The 20724-nt window shown below is 48.7% G+C and overlaps 1 protein-coding gene across 1 annotated transcript in view; it reads right to left on the reverse strand.

Moving 5' to 3' along the window:
- Positions 1-20724, reverse strand: part of TLL2 (tolloid like 2) — a 122786-nt gene that overhangs the window by 12735 nt on the left and 89327 nt on the right. The window contains exons 10-15 of the mRNA XM_081268857.1: positions 16712-16814; positions 7963-8079; positions 6641-6786; positions 5655-5850; positions 1008-1133; positions 347-507 (exon numbers count right to left, since the gene is read on the reverse strand). Of these exons, the coding sequence (XP_081124983.1) occupies positions 347-507; positions 1008-1133; positions 5655-5850; positions 6641-6786; positions 7963-8079; positions 16712-16814 (849 nt within the window). The remainder of the gene's footprint in view (positions 1-346; positions 508-1007; positions 1134-5654; positions 5851-6640; positions 6787-7962; positions 8080-16711; positions 16815-20724) is intronic.

Genomic DNA, 20724 nt, shown 5'->3' on the forward strand with positions numbered 1-20724 from the left:
CTTGTGTCTAAGTGGTCCTCAGCCCCTCTGTTATCCACAAATGAACACCAACCCCCACATTTGCACTCCAGTGTTCAGACCTGTCTTGATTACCCCAAACCCCCGACACCTGCCTCCTTCATGCTTGTCCCCCTTCTCCTTGGATTTATTGATGACAAGAGGACCTGAGGCACTATTCACAGAGGATGTGCAGTCAACACTGCTGGATAATGCGCCCCAGGATTCTATGACTCTGAAAACAGCAGCTCCAACACCAGCCACCTCCCTGCCTGCGGGGCCCCTCCCCGGTGCCCAGCTCCGAGTCACTTCTCAACACAGTCCCGCATCAGTGAGCGCAGAGACATACGTCATTGCCTTCCAGTTCAAACACTTCGAACTGCAGGGAGATGCGGTACTGAACAGGGGCCACCACCTGCCAGACACAGTTTTTATTTGTGGGATACTCCTTGGGCCACCCAGGGCTGGTGATGGTTCCGTTCAGCTTGGTAATGAAACCGCCACAGGCCACTGCACGAGGGAAGCAGAAACAAGATTCATTTGGTTTTAGTTCCAAGTGACTGCAGTTTCCCCCAGGCAGCAATAAGCCCTGCTGTTCTTCAGTAATAATGAAAAAAGTTAGGCAATCTGAACTGATGAATGTAGTGTCCTTTTTTCTAACCTAATTGCTTCGACTGAGGATTTAGAGGGACAGAACTGAGAAGAGTCTTTACTGCTTTTAAAAATGACAGCCATGCATTTGACCTGTGGTCAGCACAGGTGGGGGTTCCACATAAGTTGGAGCAAAGGACAAATAGAAGTGTTTGCATCAAGCTGTTCACCACACCTGGATTGCATTAGCAAGCTGATTCACACAGGTGGGCAAGGTGCACAGACCCTGGCCAGGGAGAAAAGGGACGGAGGAAATAAGCTATTAGTCCACAGCCAGCCTGCTGCCCCATCTCTGCCCCATCTCTCCTAAAACTTGCCCCCCTCCCCTGCCATTCCAGCTTGGGAAGACCAGCACCAACCTTCACATGTCTTCTTGTCCGTGGCCAGCTCATAGCCGGGGTCGCAGACGCACTTGTAGCTGCCCAATGTGTTCACACAGCGCTGCTCGCATCCACCGTGCTCAGGCCTGGAGCATTCATCCACCTCTGCTGGGGAGGAAGGCACCCCGCTAAAATCATCACACAGCTACCTGGCCGACTCCCCGCCCTTCACATCCCAGGGACTCCAGTTGGAGTCTTCCAAGAACCAGTGCAGTCCTGCTGACCACCTCCAAGGAGCCCTGTGTCCACATTTGAACTGGCGGTAGGTAGCTGTAATTTGGGTGGGATCCTGACAACCCAAGCAGGAGCACCTGGTCAGCCAGTGTGGGGCTCCTCCTGGGGAGCCCATTCCTGGACAATCAGATTCTACAAGGTGTCCAGTAAGCAGTGTGCATGTGTGTGATTTTAAAAAGTCTCACAGGGTTCCATACCATTTAAATGCCATGGAATGGAGGATTCCCACCCCCAATACAGAACTTCTCAGAGACATTCACAAAAAGGGAACAATGAAAGGACACTTTTCTAGATGAAGATGTGTAAGTACTGTAGACATTAAAAGTGAAATCTGTCATTCAGCTTTCTTATAGATAGCCTCAATAAATATATGTAGGGAGATCTGAAAGATTACAAAAAACACTGGGCTTCTCATTGCTCCCGGAAGAAACTGCATGGAGAAGCCAGGGGGAGAAAGGGCTGGGGAGCCCGAGGGATTCAGCACCGACAAGCTCCTAGGGGTGCGTTTGGAGCATTAAATTTCAGGAAGTGGAATACCATGAGTGCCATGCAGAAGAGCACAGGAGCCATCGGAGGCTCCTCCCCCCACGCCAGCCCAGGCACTACTGAAGACAAGACAAATCCTAGCAACTGGCATCTCCAAAGAGCATTAGGAATAAAAGGAAAAATATTCTGCATTGCCGAGCCCTGGAACATCTAGCCCTGAAAAAATGCTTGCGGGCTGCAGTCCACAGAGGTAGAGGAGTCTAGCCGAGGGACAACAAAACACTGAAAATAGAAAGTCCAGCCTGGGAAGAGGAAAGGGTAGAGCGGGGCAGGAAGGAGAGTATTGTTCCATAACACCACGGAAGACAAGAAGAGCGTGGACGTGGAGTTGTTCCCCAAACTGTGAAGAAGACATGACACTTGTAATGACAGAAATCAGGACATCTAAGAAAGACACCCAGTCTCCCACCGCAGGCAGGGGTCCTTCTCCTAACAGTCCCAATGGACGGCTTTCTAGATCCTGCCTGAAAAGTCCAGGGCAGGGCTCTGGCTACTTCTAGAAGGTGTTTCTTGGATTGTCTAACTCCATGCAAGTCCCAACCCAATGGCCCTGCAAAGACACAAGTCCTCCAGCTTCACCCCACCCTCTCCTCTGTGCTTTCCCTACTTGATGAGCCTGTGAGTGCCGATCTCCCCTTTCTGGGCTGCACCAATCTCTCACCGGCCTGGATGGCATGTAAACATCCCACTGCTTCACACAGTCGCTAGTAAACTGAGGTACCCCTCAGGGTGGGGTGTTCTTGGGCTCAGCAGTGGCCAGTTAGGGGCCACTGGGATTAAAGATGGCCCAGGCAGGGAGTTGAAATTATCCATGGCCTCCAATAAATTTAATATTAAGTACTTTGAAATAGTAACCATCAGGCAATTGTTTTTTCCTCACCTTACAATAGGAAAAGCCCTTTCTTAGACATCAGCTAGAAAATATAGAAAGAAGAGAACAGATAACAAGAAGCAGTGGACGGAACCCAGGCCTTCAAGTGAGACAAGCCAGGCTGGGTCCACCAAGGGCTCTTCCCCACCCGATTGCAAACTGGGTGACCACTGGGATTTAACCCCTCTGAGCCTCCCTCCTGTGCAGGAGCAGGAGAAGAACGGTCCTTGCTTTGAGGGGGTAACTGGAAATGATGCCCATGAAGTACCCAGCGTACGGGGCGCAGGGGGATCACTACAGACAACAGTGGAGTGGCTGCTGAAATTCAGTGGGTAGAGACACATAACGATGGGGGAGTGGAAGGAGAAAACTACCTGGCCACACCTGAACCAGGTGAGTGGAGCAGTGCAGGTCTGAGGAGGGGAAGGAGCCAAGGTGGGGGGGGGGACAGAATGATGGAAAATACATCAAGAATGGACCGGTGGAGGAAGACCAAATGGGCAGGAGGAATGCACAGCAGACACTAAAAAATGGGTGAAGGGCAGAAGGAAACCAAGGAGTGTCTGTCAGAGTAGATGAAGACAAATAAACGCCCAAGGCAGGGACAGGAGGAATTCTGATGCCAGAAGATACAGTGGCGGTGGGCAGAACACAGAACCATGGATAAGTTTCTAGTTGCCATCTTAGCCAGGTGCAGGAGGGAGTCCAGTGGAGTGGACTTAAGCTTAAAGCAAAGGAAATGCAATTCCTGCAAAGACTGGAAGGGTAAGGCACTGAGCCGCTCAGGGGGAGAAAGGGCGGCCTTTTCCAGAGTGGTGGTGGTGGCATCTCACCACTTCATAGATGTACAAAAGTGTCTCAGGGCCCTGCTCTCAGCGGGAGCCTGGTTGTCTGCATCACCTCTGCGATGCCACAAAGTAGCATCTGCTCCAAGTCCACTGGCTCCTGCTTGCTCTGGGCTGTTGTGGCCAAGGCCAACCAGCCAGGGAGAGCACAGAGGTAGGTAGGAGAAGAAGCTGGAGCCAGGACTCTGCTCAGTATGGTCAGCTCTGGCTTCTTTCTATGCTCTGGGTGGAATAAGTAGATGGAGCCATTCTGTGGCTAAGAGATGGTTTAGGCAGGATCCCAAAAAATGTTTTCAGAGAGAGTTGGGGAAAGGGGCGAGAGAACTTTTGAGGAAATGCCTTGAAGGAAGCCAGTCCCCACCACTAGACACCCAGCACTGCCCATGTGCACTGGACAGTGGAACATGGGGCTCAAGGTGGAATCCTTGCATTCGTCATGGAGGGGGCGTGGGACCAACTGGCCCACCCAACCCCTGAAAGCCACTGCCATCTCCCAAAGCAACAGAAGCCCAAGGTGCTCTGCTTGATGCCCAGCCAGCAGGCCCTCAGAGGGGCTGCCATCTGGCATCAAGAGATGAAGGCTGAGGCCAACTGGCACCCCAGCCAGTGTCATGGGCCAGCTGGGCCCTGGGCAGAGCCTGCTGCCAACTGGCACCAAGGCAAGAGCCTCTTCTCGCTCCAGCTCTCCTGTAGGCCTTGTAGTTACACTTCCAGTTTCTTTCACTGGCTCAGTCCTGCCACACGAGCTGGTCTGGCTGGGAGAAGGCTGGGCTGAGGAAGCTGGTCATTATGATTCCTGTTCTCTTTCTTGCCATCCCCAGGATGCCTCATAAAGAGAAAAAGAGTAACCCCACATCTCGTGTGTGGCACTCAGCTTATAAAATGCCTCCACAGACACCATTTCACAGGGGCTTCACAGAAATTGGTTAGAGAAAAGGGGCAGATATCCTCCTCCCTACTCTACAAAGGGGACAACTGAGGCTTCAGTAAGGACACTTGGCTGCCTGCTTGGGTGATATGGTTAGAAGAGGGTTCTTCGGACACCCAGATCCTTCATGTAAAATCTGGAAGAGAGTCTAAAAAGCAGGCAGAAGGGAGAAGGGAGAAGGGAAGAGGGACTAGGATCTCTGGGCTGGCAGGGCCACGAGCCCAGGAGAGGTGGAGAGACAGAGAAGCAGCCTCCCTGGGCGGGAGTAGCTGGGCAGCTCAGGAAGTGCTGGCACTTATTAAGGGGTCTCCACGGCAGAGGACAGGCTGTCTCTACGCGGACTGCAGGAATGCTACTGGGCGCCAATCACAATGCACTGAGCAACATCCATGTTCTCCTCCTAGGGTGTGGTCTGCAGGACACCAGGGGCCCCCGGGAACAGACAAGGAAGACCCACCATTCACAGGAGGCTTGGAAGCCCACACTGGGGCCAAGTATGCTGGGACTGCTTCCACCAAGACCCTACAGAGAAGCAGGTCCCCAAGGAAACAAGGAGGTTTGTTCCCAGAGCATCTCCTACTCTGTTCTCCCCACACTCCCCCAGGGGAAGGCATGGGGGCTGGGGGCTGACGCTTCAGGAGCTGAAGTCCTGGGTTGCCTCTGGCCCACACTAAGGAGTGCAAGGCAGCACCCTAGGAAGAGTTTGATCTGGGAAGTCACACTGTGTTGGGCTCCTCCATCTGCCACTTTCCTGGCTGATCCTGAGCAGCCCTATTCAGTGCTGATCAAATGTAACCCAAACCTAACTCAGGGGCTATTTGGGGAATTCAGTGACATCAAGCAAATCAAGTACCTAACACAGCTCTGGCACACAGTAGGTGCTCAACTGATGATCACTTCTATATAAATATTTGTTGTTATGGATGTTTGGCTTCCCTCAAGTGTGGTTTGACCTTGTCAGCTTGCTAAATCGAATTTCCAAGTACAGACCCACTGGCCCTGCAGAGGCTAAGGCTGAGCCTGCTCCAGATCAGTTGGGGGCTCCATGGGACCCTACATGCAGCTCTGAAATGGGTCACTGCCTCCTCCCTGCAAGGAGTCTGGTTTGGTGCTGAGGTGCCATATGGGTTTTATGATTCTAACACTGGGGGAGCAATATTTCTTCCTGTGACTAAAAGGGGAAGCGAAACACTAATTCATACCCTTGAAAAAATTGGCCGCAAACCCCGCCTTGTTGATGGAACCATCGGATACAAACTTCATCCACAGTCTGTTGGAGCTCGATTTCACATCCTCGGGCTTCTCGTAGCCACAGAAGTGGCCAATCAGGGCGCTGTCTTCCGTGGGGCCATCCCGGATCTCCAGGTAGTCGTAGGCGCAGCTGTCGTGCCTTTCAATCTAAAGGGAGAAACAGAGACAGTGTGGAAGGTGGCAGATGGCAGGGCTTCGTGGTGTCCCACTTGAGAATGAAGCCTAGACTTCACCCTCACGAGCTAACCCAGCCGGCGTGTCCTGAACTTCTCCAAACTGTTTCCTTGTTACAGAAGTCAAGGGCGAATCAAGCTGAGAAGAGAATAAGAGAAACAGGGAAGAAGGATTCTACAAAACTGCCCTGGATTCCGACCTGGAGCCCTCAGCCTGCCCACAGCAGCCTGCAGAAAGGAGGTGAGACAAATTTCAAAACCGACAAAAATTTTGATATCAGATGTCCAGGCACAACTCACAAGGGGCTTGAAATGGCTTCTTGGGTTCCCGTTTGTAACATGAAGACATACCTTTTTTTTTTATTATTATTATTATTTTATTGTTGGTTGTTCCGATGTTCATAGCAGCACAATTCACGATAGCAAGATTGTGGAACCAACCTAGAAGCCCTTCAATAGATGAATGGATTAAAAAATGTGGCATTTATACACAATGGAGTATTACTCTGCATTAAGAAATGACAAAATCATAGAATTTGGAGGGAAATGGATGGCATTAGAGCAGATTATGCTAAGCGAAGCTAGCCAATCCTTAAAAAACAAATGCCAAATGTCTTCTTTGATATAAGGGGAGTAACCAAGGACAGGGTAGAGACGAAGAGCTGGAGAAGAAGATTAACATGAAGACATATCTTTACAGAGTGCTTTTCCAACAAAAGTTGCCACTTACTGCCTCCCAGGTAAGACAATTCGAGTGTCCTTACCTCGAAAGCTTGGAAGGTAAGTCCCACGTGGAACCCCTCAGAAACCGTGATCCTCCACACACATTCCTTGGAAGGCCTGTAGTCATCTGGGTAGTTGGGAGATTGAATCTGGCCGGCATCTTTGTTAATGTCTCCTCCACAGGTAGCTTTAGAAAGAGTGTGGGAGGAAGGAGGTCAGAGGAAGGCAGGAGGCCGCTTGTCACCAGTAGGTGGCTCCATGCACCAACATTTTCATCTGCATCCAACAAAGACTGCCTCAGAAAGGCACAAATGCATCTGGATTTTTTTCATATGAAGAAAATAACCATATGGAGCCTTCCCGGGGCATCAAATTCACCTGGAAGATCACTCCAACTGTGGATGTCAGAGCCACACTCCCAGAGGTTCTGATTTGATTGGCTCTGGGGAGCGCTGCGCAACAGCGGTGTCCTAGGGTGATTCTCACACACACTGACTATGTGGGCACATATATGCACGCTCACACACTCACACAGACAAGAATGTTAGTGTTATTATTATTCTACGAAAAAACCCCTCCAGCCTCTCCAAAAGTATAATAATTTGAGGCCAACAGGAGCCTTCATAATTTTCTAGCAGTGTCCCTTTTTTTTCCCCCCTAGGGTGGGGCAGGTGGTGTGAGGAGTGAGCCAGAGAAGCTGGGCACATAGAAGCAGCATTACCCTCCTGTAATCCCAGCGGCTTGGGAGGCTGAGGCAGGAGGATCACAAGCTCAAAGCCAGCCTCAGCAAAAGCAAGGCACTAAGCAACTCAGTGAGACCTTAAATAAAAAAAAATAGGCTCTAAATACAAAATAGGGCTGGGGATGTGGCTCAGTGGTCAAGTGCTTCAAGTTCAATCCTCAGTACCAAAAAAAAAAAAAAAAAAAAGAAGAAGAAGAAGAAGCAGTATTACTTTCTATGGCAGCGCTTTTAAAAAGTGCAGTCTCTTCCCTGATGTTGTCTAGAGTTTTCTTTTCACAAGTGAAACAAACAGAGACCCAGAGAGATCAGGGTCTTTGCTCAGGCTCACACAGCTATTCAGAGGCCACTGCTCTATAACCCTGACACTATCCCTGTGTGGGTAAAACACTCACTGGATGGTCCAGAAGGAGGGTTCAGCAGGCTGGTGACAGGTATATGCCTCGGGTTCTGAGGGGAGCGCAGCTGCTCTCTGCTCTCCAGCGGTGGCAGAGGCAGCCCTGCAATCCTCAGTGTGCACCCGCGGGCCCCAGGCTCTGGCAAGCTGCCATGCATCCCCGGGGTGGGAGAGGGATAGCAGCCTGTGTGGGAAGGACAGCAGCCACCTGAGTGGCATGAACAAACCTTCATACACTGCGAAGAAGCCTTTGCCCAGGATGTTGCTGCTGCTGCGGAACTCTACCCAGAGCCGGCTGTCGGTGGAGACCACGGGCTCTGGGACTTTATCACCACAAAACCTACCTGAAAAGTGCAAAAGACCCAGTCAGGATACCCAGGGACGCCAAGAAGGTGCTCACTGCAGACTGACCATCATGGTCTTTCAAAGTGGATTGAAGTGAGCGATAACCCAACCAGTGACAGCTGATCTATAGCACACACAGGACGGACTGAATGTCTGGTCATCATTCTCCTGTGCCTCATGTGGAGAATTCCAGATTCTGATCACTCTAAGCACCCGGGGTACCACTGAGGCCCCTCCCCTGCCAAATGTGGTGGCTCTGCAGGTGTGGCGGAAGGGTGGTCAGGGAGTGAGACCTGCTTCTTTGCTGTTTCCTATTCTTTCATCCCCAAAGGCAGGGGACATTCTGCTTTCCTTGCCTCAAGAATGGAGGCCAGAGAAGACACAACAAAGAAAAAAAAACCTGGCTTTTGAATCTCACAAGCCGAGTCACGATACAGAAGATGTGGAAGCCCGCACAGTGATTGAGTGCACATTTCCTCACCCTTGGAATCTTAGAAAGGTTCCTAGGAGGCAGGAGGGAATGGACTAGGAGGCAGGGTTGGAGAGGGCACCATGCAATCCCTAAAAGGATCTGTACCACTCTGAGCTGAGACTGTATGGAAAAGGACAATAGAAACCTCAGGAAGGTTTTAGGATCTGGGAGAAGCAGAAAATTGCATCATCAGTCCTTGGCCAGAGTCTGAGGAGCAACAGGACCCTAAGATTCCCCTGCCCCTTGTGGAGTCAGAGCAGAAGTGTCTACATGGTTCTGCAAGACACTTGGCCACGAGACAGGAATGCAGAGCTGCTCCGCAGAGCATGGTATAGCTCAGCAACACAATTCTAGGCTGCTGTGGGGCTGCAGAAGCAACTTTCTCACAGTCCACAGAATTTGAGGAGGCAGAGAATGTCTCCCTAGCTTGGAGGGAGATGTGGACATGGTACCATTCTGAATTGCCCTAGTATTGAGGCAAAGAGGAGACTCGGTAGCCACTTATCTGACCAGAGCACTGACTAGTTGGAGACGAGGACATCCCAGCAAGGCCAGTCAGGATGGCAATATGGAGGCTCCCTTCCATGCCTTGGCACAAAGCATGCCCCCAACCCAGGGGAAGAAAACACAAGTTGAATGAAATCAAGTTCCTCATACCTGATAGAAAAATGGCTCATAATAGATAGATATTTTTGTTCTTGAAAAAAAATCCCAATATTTCTTAGACACTTGTATATGTGGTCTGAAATCTGGACCCTCTATGGAGGATGCCTTCCTAGTACTTCCTAGTACATGGTGATCCATGGTCATGGGCAGGGATGGGGTGGGGCAGGAATGGATTGAGTCTCACTGGTCAGAACACAAAGCAACCAGGGTCGATGGGGACCGGAAGTTCATGGTTCTGCCAGGCACCTATTGTGCACAGTCCTCAAAGAATTTATTTAGCTTTGGGGACAGGAGTAGTGGGGAGACTCCAACAAATATGGTGTTCTTTGGAGGATGATGGAAATATTCTAAAATTGATTGTGTGCCTCTGTGAACATACTAGACACCACTGAATTTAAATGGTGAACTTCACAGATTGTAAATTTTATCTCAACTCTTTTATCTAAAGTTCACTTAACAGATATTTAGTGCACACTCGCTGTCAATGCCACATCAGGCACGGGGCAGACCACTTGAAGCTGTACTTCTGCTTTACCTTCCTGAGAAAGAGGGGAGCAGCGAGGCTGGGGGAGGTCTAGATGTCATGACGGGCATTTCTTAGTGGTCAACTGTGGTTTGTATTCTTTGGGGAGAGATGGGATAGAGAGCCGCTAATCTCTGCTTCCTTTTGATTCTGGGCACCTGTAGACATTTGGATTTGGTAAGCTTAATATTCAGAGAGATGAGATGAAACCGCTGCAGAGACTTTGGCAAGAAAAAAATCCCTCAGAAGCCTATAAATTTTCGGTAATTGTTCCTCTGGCGTGGCCAATTAGTTTCGATTAGTTTTTGGAAAAAGACACATACCAGCGCTCGCCAGCGGGGAGACAGCGCGCTGAACAGCAGTTAGACAATGCCAGTCCACAAAGGGAATTCCTTCTTAGCCTAGCCCGAGTTTCAAGTCCAAGTTCCTGCTTTTGAAACCCCAGCTGTCACAGTCAATGGGGACTATTTCCAAAAGAAAAAGGGACACTGGCTGCCTCACTGCCCGAGGACCTAACCGGATAAGAACCACCTACCAGCCTAGGGTCAGAGGATCAGCAGCCTCTGCTCTGGACCCTGGAGAAGGGAGGAACGGCGGCTGAGTATATTTGCAGCCTCTGCAAAGCCAGACTTGACCGGATAGATTAAAAATCTAAGTGCTCTCCCCAGTTGCTTTTTCATTCTTAACTGGACCCCATTACCTGGCCCCTAGAGTAACACCCCAGCATTCTCAGCTTTACCACAGTGGCTCTCAGAAAAGTCCCTTTGTCACCGACCATGTCCATGCCAGCCACCGTCCTAGGCGCTTCATGTGGCTTCATCTCACTTCATTCCCGATACTCCCTGACCTCAGTGCTATTGCTAACCCATTTCATAGGGGAAAAAACTGAGGATCAGAGAACTTTTCTCAAAGCTGGAAATTGGAAACAGAATTTGTACCTCGTCGTCTGAGATCTGGCCTTTCATCATCGATATGACCTCCTTCATCATCACCACCATTAAAAGGAACTTGGGTGAAATTCTGAACACTGCACAATTTTGGATAGATAGACTTGGACTCTGCTCTCTAGGAATGTAAGCACCATGTCCATTTCCCAGATTGGAAACAGCCGAGTTCCTCCAAATGAAGGTCAAAGCCTCACACCAGGAAGCAAGTCTAGTGAAACAGCGGTCTTGGCTGCTGGCCTCATTCTATCATTCCTGTTGGTTTGGGAAGCTGCTCCGGCTTAGGGCACTCCACAACAGTGAGGCCACATGACACTGATGGCCAGACTGGCCTTTCTGAACTTTCCTCCCCATTTCAGGGAAAGGGGGCTTTTGTGTGTATGGTGGAGTTCCAGAATGCCCAAAGCTAGGTACAAAAGTTCCCGGATCTGGAGGAGGAGTTTAATAAGGATATCAATTACTGAAAATTATAGGCTTCTGAGGGATTTTTTCTTAGAGTAATTCCTCTAACAGAAATATGCAAGAGGAACTCAGTTTCCAGGACAGTGCTTAGAAATACTGGACAGGTTCTCCATGCAACATCACCTCCTGTCTTTCAGCACGATCTTTTAAGTGGCCCCTGAAACTGAAAAACCAATTTGAGACCTGTACCCAGTTATGAAATGTTCTTCTTGTCCTTAATTTTCCCTTGAAATCGCTATGTGAAAATCTGGGTCCCAAACAGCCTCCTTCCAGGGAGAATAAATAGGCTGGAGAGAAACTGGAATAGAGAAAAGGTATCAAATTCTTAAACTGAAATCTGGTTCCCGGATCTGGAGGAGGAGTTTAATAAGGATATCAAGAAGAGGAAATGCAGATGAGGACCACTACAAGTGGGCTCCATGGGGAGTCATAAAGGGTTCATTCATAAAAAGTTATGCGCGCATTATGCCTGGATTTTCACACACTGCCCTGGGAAAAAATGCAACGCACAGTTTTTCAGAGCAAGATGCATACTTTCACAATCCACCCTAATCCGCTCTCCCTCCTGCCAAAGGGGCATTGACCTGCCTCCTTCCAGTAGATTTCATGGCACTGACCCCTCCCAGGGACCGGCTCTGCTGACATGGTGCACTTGTTCCAAACACAAAAGTTCACTAACAACTGCATTTGGAAACATCACAGCGGGCCAAAGAGTTGGCAAAGGAGAACTGCCGCAGAGGAAGAATGGCGGTCACAGAAGCTGAGCACGCGCACACATACCATACCACATAGCACACACCACACACACACCACACACACATACACACACATACCACACACACATACACACACCACACACACACTACACACACCACACACACACCACACACATACCACACAGCATACCACACACACACACACACCACACAGCATACCATACACACACACACCACACAGCATACCACACACACACACACACCACATACCACACACATACACACACACCACACACATACACTACACCACACAGCACACACCACACACACACCACACACTACATACCACACACTACACACACCACACCACACACCAAACACACACCACACACACACACATATACACCACACACACACCACACACACACATATACACCACACACACACACCACACCACACACCAAACACACACCACACACACACACATATACACCACACACACACCACACCACACACCAAACACACACCACACACACACACATATACACCACACACACACATATACACCACACACATACCATACCACACAGCACACACCACACACACACCATACCACACATACACACCACGCATACACACAATACCACACAGCACACACCACACACATACATACACACCCCCCACACCCCCCACACACATACACACACACCACACCACACACACACATACACACCACACACACACATACACACCACACACATACCACACACACACACACACCACACAGCATACCACACAGCATACCACACACACACACACACCACACAGCATACCACACACACACACACACCACACAGCATACCACACAGCATACCACACACACACACACACACCACACAGCATACCATACACACACACACCACACAGCATACCACACACACACACATACACTACACCACACAGCACACACCACACACACACCACACACTACACACACCACACCACACACCAAACACACACCACACACACACATATACACCACACACACAACACACACCACACACATATACACCACACACACACACCACACACACACATATACACCACACACACATACCATACCACACAGCACACACAACACACACACAATACCACACAGCACACACCACACACACACCATACCACACATACACACCACACATACACACAATACCACACAGCACACACCACACACATACATACACACCCCCCACACCCCCCACACACATACACACACACCACACCACACACACACACACACCACACAGCATACCATACACACACACACACCACACAGCATACACACACACCACACAGCACACACCACACACACACCACACACTACACACACCACACCACACACCAAACACACACCACACACACACACATATACACCACACACACAACACACACCACACACATATACACCACACACACACACCACACACACACATACACACCACACAGCATACCACACACACACACACCACATACCACACACATACACACACACCACACACATACACTACACCACACAGCACACACCACACACACAGCACACACTACATACCACACACTACACACACCACACCACACACCAAACACACACCACACACACACACATATACACCACACACACACATATACACCACACACACATACCATACCACACAGCACACACCACACACACACACCATACCACACATACACACCACACATACACACAATACCACACAGCACACACCACACACATACATACACACCCCCCACACCCCCCACACACATACACACACCACACCACACACACACATACACACCACACAGCACACCACACACACCACATACCATATACATACCACATACACTGTACCACAAACCACATATACCAAACTACACACATACCACACCACACCACACCACATACATATCACACACACACTAAACACACACCTCACACATATCACATACACCCCATCACACCCCACATACATACCACACACACACACTGTACCACATACCACATGTATCACACCACACACCACACCCCCACACACACCACACCACATGTCACACACACCACACACTGCACTAGTGGGTGAAATATATACCCCAGGTCTCCTAAAACAACAAAAATACCCAAACCATCGCCACCACCAATAAGCTGCAAAAGTCCGATCTCATTAATGAAAGCCAGAGACACCAGGACCTGAAGTAAGAAAAGTCCTGCTTCAAGTTCCAGCCAAGGGAGCGCCTGGCCCTCTGCCAGTGCCCATTCCCAGGAACGTGCCTTGGCCCTCTCTGGGGAAACCGGGTAACAGAGAGCTTCTTCCTCCTGAGTCTTAAGCCCATCCCGTTCCCAGGGGGAGAGGCTCCAGGTTTAGCAAACAGAACTCCAGGAAGTCAGTCAGATTTAAATTTCAGATGAACACAGATTAATGTATTTATATGACAACCCTCAGGGGACATCCTGCTCAGACCCAGCAGCCATCTCTCCCCGTCCCTTGGATCTCTGAATATCGCCTCTCTTATCCATCACTACCAGCTGTGACCCTCGAAAGTTAGTGCACACTGGGGAGCTTGGCTTTCTCACGAAGGGGTGGGGGGTCTGTGGGTCCGTGTTCTCGTGGGCTCCTCCCAAACAGCTCCTGTGAAATGTACTTATAAAAAGTCCAAACAATCGAGAAGTGTGCAAAACACAACTGAAGCTGACTCCAGCCCAACTTCCTTTCTCAGGGGCAACCACTTCATTGATAAGTGTCCTTGCAGACCCCGTTCTTTGTATCTGGACACGTGCACGTATATCCTTAGGTCAGCTGGACCATTCTCTGACCCATTTCAGTCGTCTCCCGGGAATCTCTCTTCAGGGTACTCTTCCCAGGCCATGCTGGTGCTCAGCATGCTGGTCTGAGAACCTCTGCTCCCAGGGATCCCGCCCTCTGTCATCTTGCCATACCTGATCAGTGCTGCCCGTGAAGCACTAGTGCTGCTGGCACCTGCCACGTCTGCTTGTATTAGGCAGCAAACAGGTGGGGACAGACAGCCTCTATGCTGCCACTGGGTGGCACAACCCACTTGTCCTGCAGTGGACACATTCCTGTGCATGCTTGGCCTGGGGATCACCTTCCCGTCCTGTCTACCGGGGCTGCTGTCTACCCGGGCTGCTGTCTACCCAGAAGATTCCTCCTCATGGTGGCAACCTGGAACCCCCACTCGGAGCCTGCCTGGCTGCTTCCCAGCTCCTCAGAGCTCCCAAGGACATGGATGCCTATCTGTTTTACCTCTAGAAATCTAAACTCATGGCCTGCCCGACAACGGTGCTTGTGAGCTATTCACAGTGGTAGCTGACCAGGTGGAATCCCCTTAGTCATAAAGAAACTCAATAGCTACCAGGGCCCCTCCTGAGTCCAACCAGACCTTCTGTCACTGTATCTTCTGCGTATCCCACAGGTGGTTCCCCAGGATCCGGCATAATGCAGTGACACTCCCAGTTTAGCCCTCTCCTCAACTCCCACTATGAACTTCAGCCCAGTGAGCAGCAGCAGCTCACTTACAGGCTCAGCAGCTCACTTGCAGGCTCGTCAAGCTCAGCCTAGCTGCCTCTTCTCTGATCATAGGAATATATGCCAGAGACCAAGTCCTCACGGAGCCCCCAGGCCAATCCAACCCAGAAGCCCACCCTACAGCCGGCTCTAATGAGGAGGACAGCCCCCTCAGCTGGGACATTTCCCTCTAGCTCCTGTTCATCTGCTTCTCGCTCCAGCTCCATCATGGCTGCCATTCCTGAGCCGGATGAGTCCCAATGTCAGCTCCCAAGTCATTGACCCCCTGGTCCTCAACGGTGTTCATCTTCCCAGGTCACTCATGAGGGGTCTGTGCTTTTGTGACAAGTCTGGAATGAACTCAGCTGCTCACAGTCCCTCACTCCAAGGTCCAAGCTGCCTCTTCATGGATAGAGTTCACACCCTGTTCATCTCACAAAAATACATATCCAGCATAGAAAAGGGAAAAAGTTCTAAATCAAGAACAGAATAAAATTTTTTAAAAAATACTCCACCACATTGAGATAACTACTATTATCATTAACATTTATAATTTCACTTGGTTTTTATGTTTTAGGTCACAAAATGGTTTCTTCCAGTGGGATTCAGCCTGCACAATGTTTTTAAAAGTCATTTTGTTTGGAATGATTTGGGGTAGCACATTTGGTATTCAGTTCATCACAATCCCTACCACTTCTTACACCAATCCCATCTCATTCCTTTACACCTTCGAGGGCATCTAAGTTTGCAATGTCTACATTAGGTATGTATGCATGTATGTATATCAGTACACATATTTTTAATTAATGCTACTACATATTCTATTCTGTCACAATTTTTTTTTTCTGTGTAATAGCATACCATGAACGCCTTTCTATATTAACACATAGCCACCTCCAACTTTTAATGGCTAGAAAGTCTTCCATGGAAAAGATGTATCATCATTTCTTCAGCTAACCCCTACCATCGAACGTTTAAATTGCTTTCAATTTTCCTTGCTTCAGTGCACATCCCTGTAGCTAAAGCTTTGCGCACTTCCTTAATTAGCTCCCTAGGATAAATTCCAAGAAGTGCAATTGCTGGGTCAAAGGGTATAAGCAGTTTTAAAAGCTTTTAACATGTGTGGCCAAATGGAGTGTTCAGTTTTACAATGACACAGGCCCTTGAGAGCTTCCTGTGACTGCCGACAAGATGGTCCCTTAGAGACAGCGGGAGCATCCCAGAGAACACCTGATGGCTTCTCTCTTAAGGCTGTCTGAAGTCCACTCACCCAAGAGGGGGGCTTTTCTCCAGTAACCATCCCGGACCTCCACGTAATCATACCAGCACAGGCGGCTCTTAAACAGATCCATGGATGTGAAGTTCAGGATGATCTGTAAGGAATTACCATAAAGTGAGTTTGGACAACAAAGACCGAGGAGTTCTGCACAATGTGTCTCGCATACCGGTGTTCTCATGTTACCGTTTAGCATACAGAGCCCCCAGAATGCAGTAGGAGTGTTTTCTCAAAAATACAGGCACAGGAAACCTCATGACATTAAATAATAAACCTTAGGCAGGATGGGGAGTAAATAGAAGGAGATGGGCCCTTAGACTCTGTCTGGGGAATCACTTGAGCTTTTGAAGTCACTAGGTGGTTTACAGAGAGCACAATGCATTAAAAAGACAGCCCAGGGCGCGTTGAGACTGGGATTTGGAAGGAGGTAAGGGGTCAGTGAAGTTCAGAGATACGGAAAGATCTTATAACATCATCAATCATTCTGGGGGGTCTGGGGTTAGCCTGAGTGCATCTGAGCACCTCCGTGATCAATGTCCCCTCAGCCATGACCTCACTGTTCTGAGGTGTGGTGTGTCTAATAGCCTTCCTATAATTAGTACATTCATTCATTCCACCATGTTTTGTTGACCACCTACTGTGTGCTAGTCTGTGTTGAGTGACTGAGAGATCAGTAAGAGGGTGTCCTGCTTTTAGGGAGGTCAGCGAAGGCAGGCAGGACAGGTGTGACAAGCTAACCAGGACACTCTGATGTAAAACCTAAGAGCGAGGGGTGGCTGTCACACTGAGAAGCAATAGCCTTCTGGTCCAAGCTCTCTAGCTGGCTCTCTGCCCACGTTCAGCATGTCCCTGCTCCTTCAATCCTCAGCTCTTCCTGCTCTTCAGCTGGCCCTGGCCCCTGCCCTGCACCCAGAACCTACTCCTTTTACAGTTCCAGGGACCTTGCTGTCAGCAGCTCATCTGTCCCCAGCACCTTCACTCTCTGCTTCTCCACTGGCTACTTCTCTAATATTCAAACAGCCCTGGGGATCACTGTCTGGAAGCCTGCCCAGCATGTAGGAGGCACCCCATAAGTGGTAATTAAAACCAGGTCCCAAGAGTGTGCACTTAGACAACACAACTGACACAAACCCTCACAGGTTGCCCATCTCAAGGTGTTGGGGTGCCCACAAGATCCCAGGACAAGTAGCATCTTCTCTCACAAAGCCCTGTAGTCTCCTAGGAAATGAAGAGTGTGTTCCAGAAAATAAGAGGCCAGCTTATCTCTGTCACTGGGTGTGTGTGTGTGTGTGCGCGTGCGCATGCATGAGTACGATATGTCATTCTCCTTTAAAACTAGTGTTTTTCAACCATACTATACATTAGAATCACCCTGGAAACTTCAGGAAAAAGCTGGTACCAAGCCAATGCCCCTCCTTCCATTAAACCAGATTCCCAGGGAGCAAGGGGGAGCCCAAACTAAATGCTAAGCCTCTTAAAGATAGGGATCTACCTTAGGTTTCTCTCACATCCCCCACGGTGCCTGTATTCAGGTGACTGAGTTCAACAATACTTAGAAGTTGGTTGCGCGATAATTCTTTAGTCTTTGCTTTTTAAAATTACAGAAAGGAAATGTTAGTACAACTTCCCTGGTAACACATTCATGATCTGAATGAACAGGATAATTATTCAGGCTAATTATTTTAAGTGTGTTAGTGAACCATAAAGACCATAGGGGAAGAGGTGATGAACGAGAGGTGATACTTGAGTCAATCAAGTTTGCTAATTACTAGCAGCTCTGGGGAAGGCTGTGTGAAGCAGAAATTGGAATAATTGGTGTAGGAATTTCAATGATGTATATTCTCCCTGCCCCCAGTTAGCACAAATAATTGAGGCTTACATATCACAGCCTCAGCTGTGCAGGGCAATTCAACAATTTGGAGATTATCAGACTCCTTCCTCCTCCTGCTCCTCTTCCTCCTCTTCCCTGCCTCCCCCCTGTTAGCACCTCCAACACAGACACCTCCCATCTGCCCAAGGAAGAAGATCTGGAGTCTTGGATACAAGATGGAAACAACACCATCTTAAATGCTCAGAGTCAAAGAAAGAGTGTACATGTGTGAGGACACACGTATGTGTGCAAATGTGTATGTATAAATGCACACACAGTGTCTACCAGCTTGTCCCCTCTGGGTAATAACATAAGATGATGGCCAAGCATGTGGGTTCCTAGTTCAGTTACCCAGGTTCAAATCCCAACTGTGCAACAAACAGTATTCTTGGGCAAAACCATTTCCTTACCTGTAAAATGAGCATGGTAAGGGCACCAAGCATATGAGGTTGATGTGAGGATCCAATCAAATGATCTACATTACATGATAAGAATAGAATCCAGCCCTTAGAAAATTTTATCGAACTATGCTTAACTCAATATTTAAATGGACACTTTTTTAAAGCTATGCCCCTGCTGTCACTCAGCCCCTCAGGTGTCCACATAGCTATTCAACAAATATCCATTGTGTGACTATTTTTATGCCACAGACTATGTGAGCCTCTGGGATTGAGTGGGGGACAATCTCTGAGCTGAAGGATTAGAAGTGGGACAAATAAATCAGCAGTCACGGAACTGTAGGACATCCCGTGACAGGAATGATTACAGAGATCAGTGAACATCTGTTATGGTTTGGATATGAGGTTTCCCCAAAAATTCACATTTGAGACAATGCAAGACGGTTCAGAAGAGAAATTGTTGAGTTGTGACAGCCTTAACCCAATCGATGAGTTAATCCCCTGATTGGGATTAACTGAATGGTACCTGAAATGGTAAGGTGTGGCTGGAGGAGGTGGGAATTGGGGCCCTGGATTTGGGGTATATATTTGTATCTCTGCTTCCTGATCACCATGTGAGCTGCTTCCCTTCACCACACTCTTCCATCATGATGTCCTGCCCCACCTTGAACCCCGAGGAATAAACCAACTATCCATGGACTGAGAAACCTCTGAAATCATGAGCCCCCAAGTAAACTTTTCTTCCCTAAAATTGTTCTGGTCAGATCTTTTAGTCACAGCAGCGAAAAAGCTGACTAAAACAACATCTAAGACAATTTGAAGAACACTTGCATTTGTAGTTATTAAGTAATAAGATAAACTTTGGAGTACAAGGTCTGGTTTCCCATTCCCAGTTCTATATCTCACCATGAATTTGGGCAATTACCTTAATGTCTGAGCTTCATAGACTTAATTCTTACTTCATAGACTGGATATAAGAATATGCACTCTGAAGTAGGGTTGAGAACATGCCACCTTTATTGCAGAGTAAAGAGGCCCTTGTCCTAGGCTCAGCTCTAGAGGGTCATGGAATCTTCAGGGCCAAAGGAACATGTGAACCCAGAGCTTATACTCCTTGGTCTCAAAGCCCTACTCCAAGGATCCAGGACCCTGGAATTCCCTGTCCATATAGTTCTCAGCCCACTTGCAGGGCATGCAAGGAACTATTCTTTGGACCCATCCTCCTGAGGGTAGCTACCCACATCCACTAGCCAAGGAGCAGCTGTCTGCAAAGTAGGAGTGGCTGATGCCTGGGATTGTGGCCAGGGTGTCAACACAGTGCTCCTGAAGCAAACAACGGTGGGTTTGGGGCCAGTTCTGCCATGTTGACACCTTCCAGAGCAGCACTTTGAGCTGTCAATAAATTCTGAAATGAACCTTGCTCTCCAGGGCATAATAACAGTGTGTTTATCAAAGTAGGAAATACAGTCTACTTTACAGTTAGCTTGATTTGTAACTTACATAGATATCTAGTATGTGCCAGGCCTCCTCATGTACAGGTGAGACTGGTGGAAAAGTCCAGAAATAATGAATGTATGGCACCGGTGAAGTACCCGGCACGTATTGTGTACTCATAAGAAAACTGCTCTTATGATTACTAGTAACTGTAAAAATAAGTCCTCCTATCTCACCCAACTCACAAGGAGGTTTCTCACCTTTAATATTTATTTATTATTATTTTAATTGTACATATTTATGGG

The sequence above is a fragment of the Spermophilus citellus genome, assembly GCF_964194105.1.
Source record: "Spermophilus citellus genome assembly, chromosome: 15".
In the NCBI taxonomy this organism is placed as follows: Eukaryota; Metazoa; Chordata; class Mammalia; order Rodentia; family Sciuridae; genus Spermophilus; species Spermophilus citellus.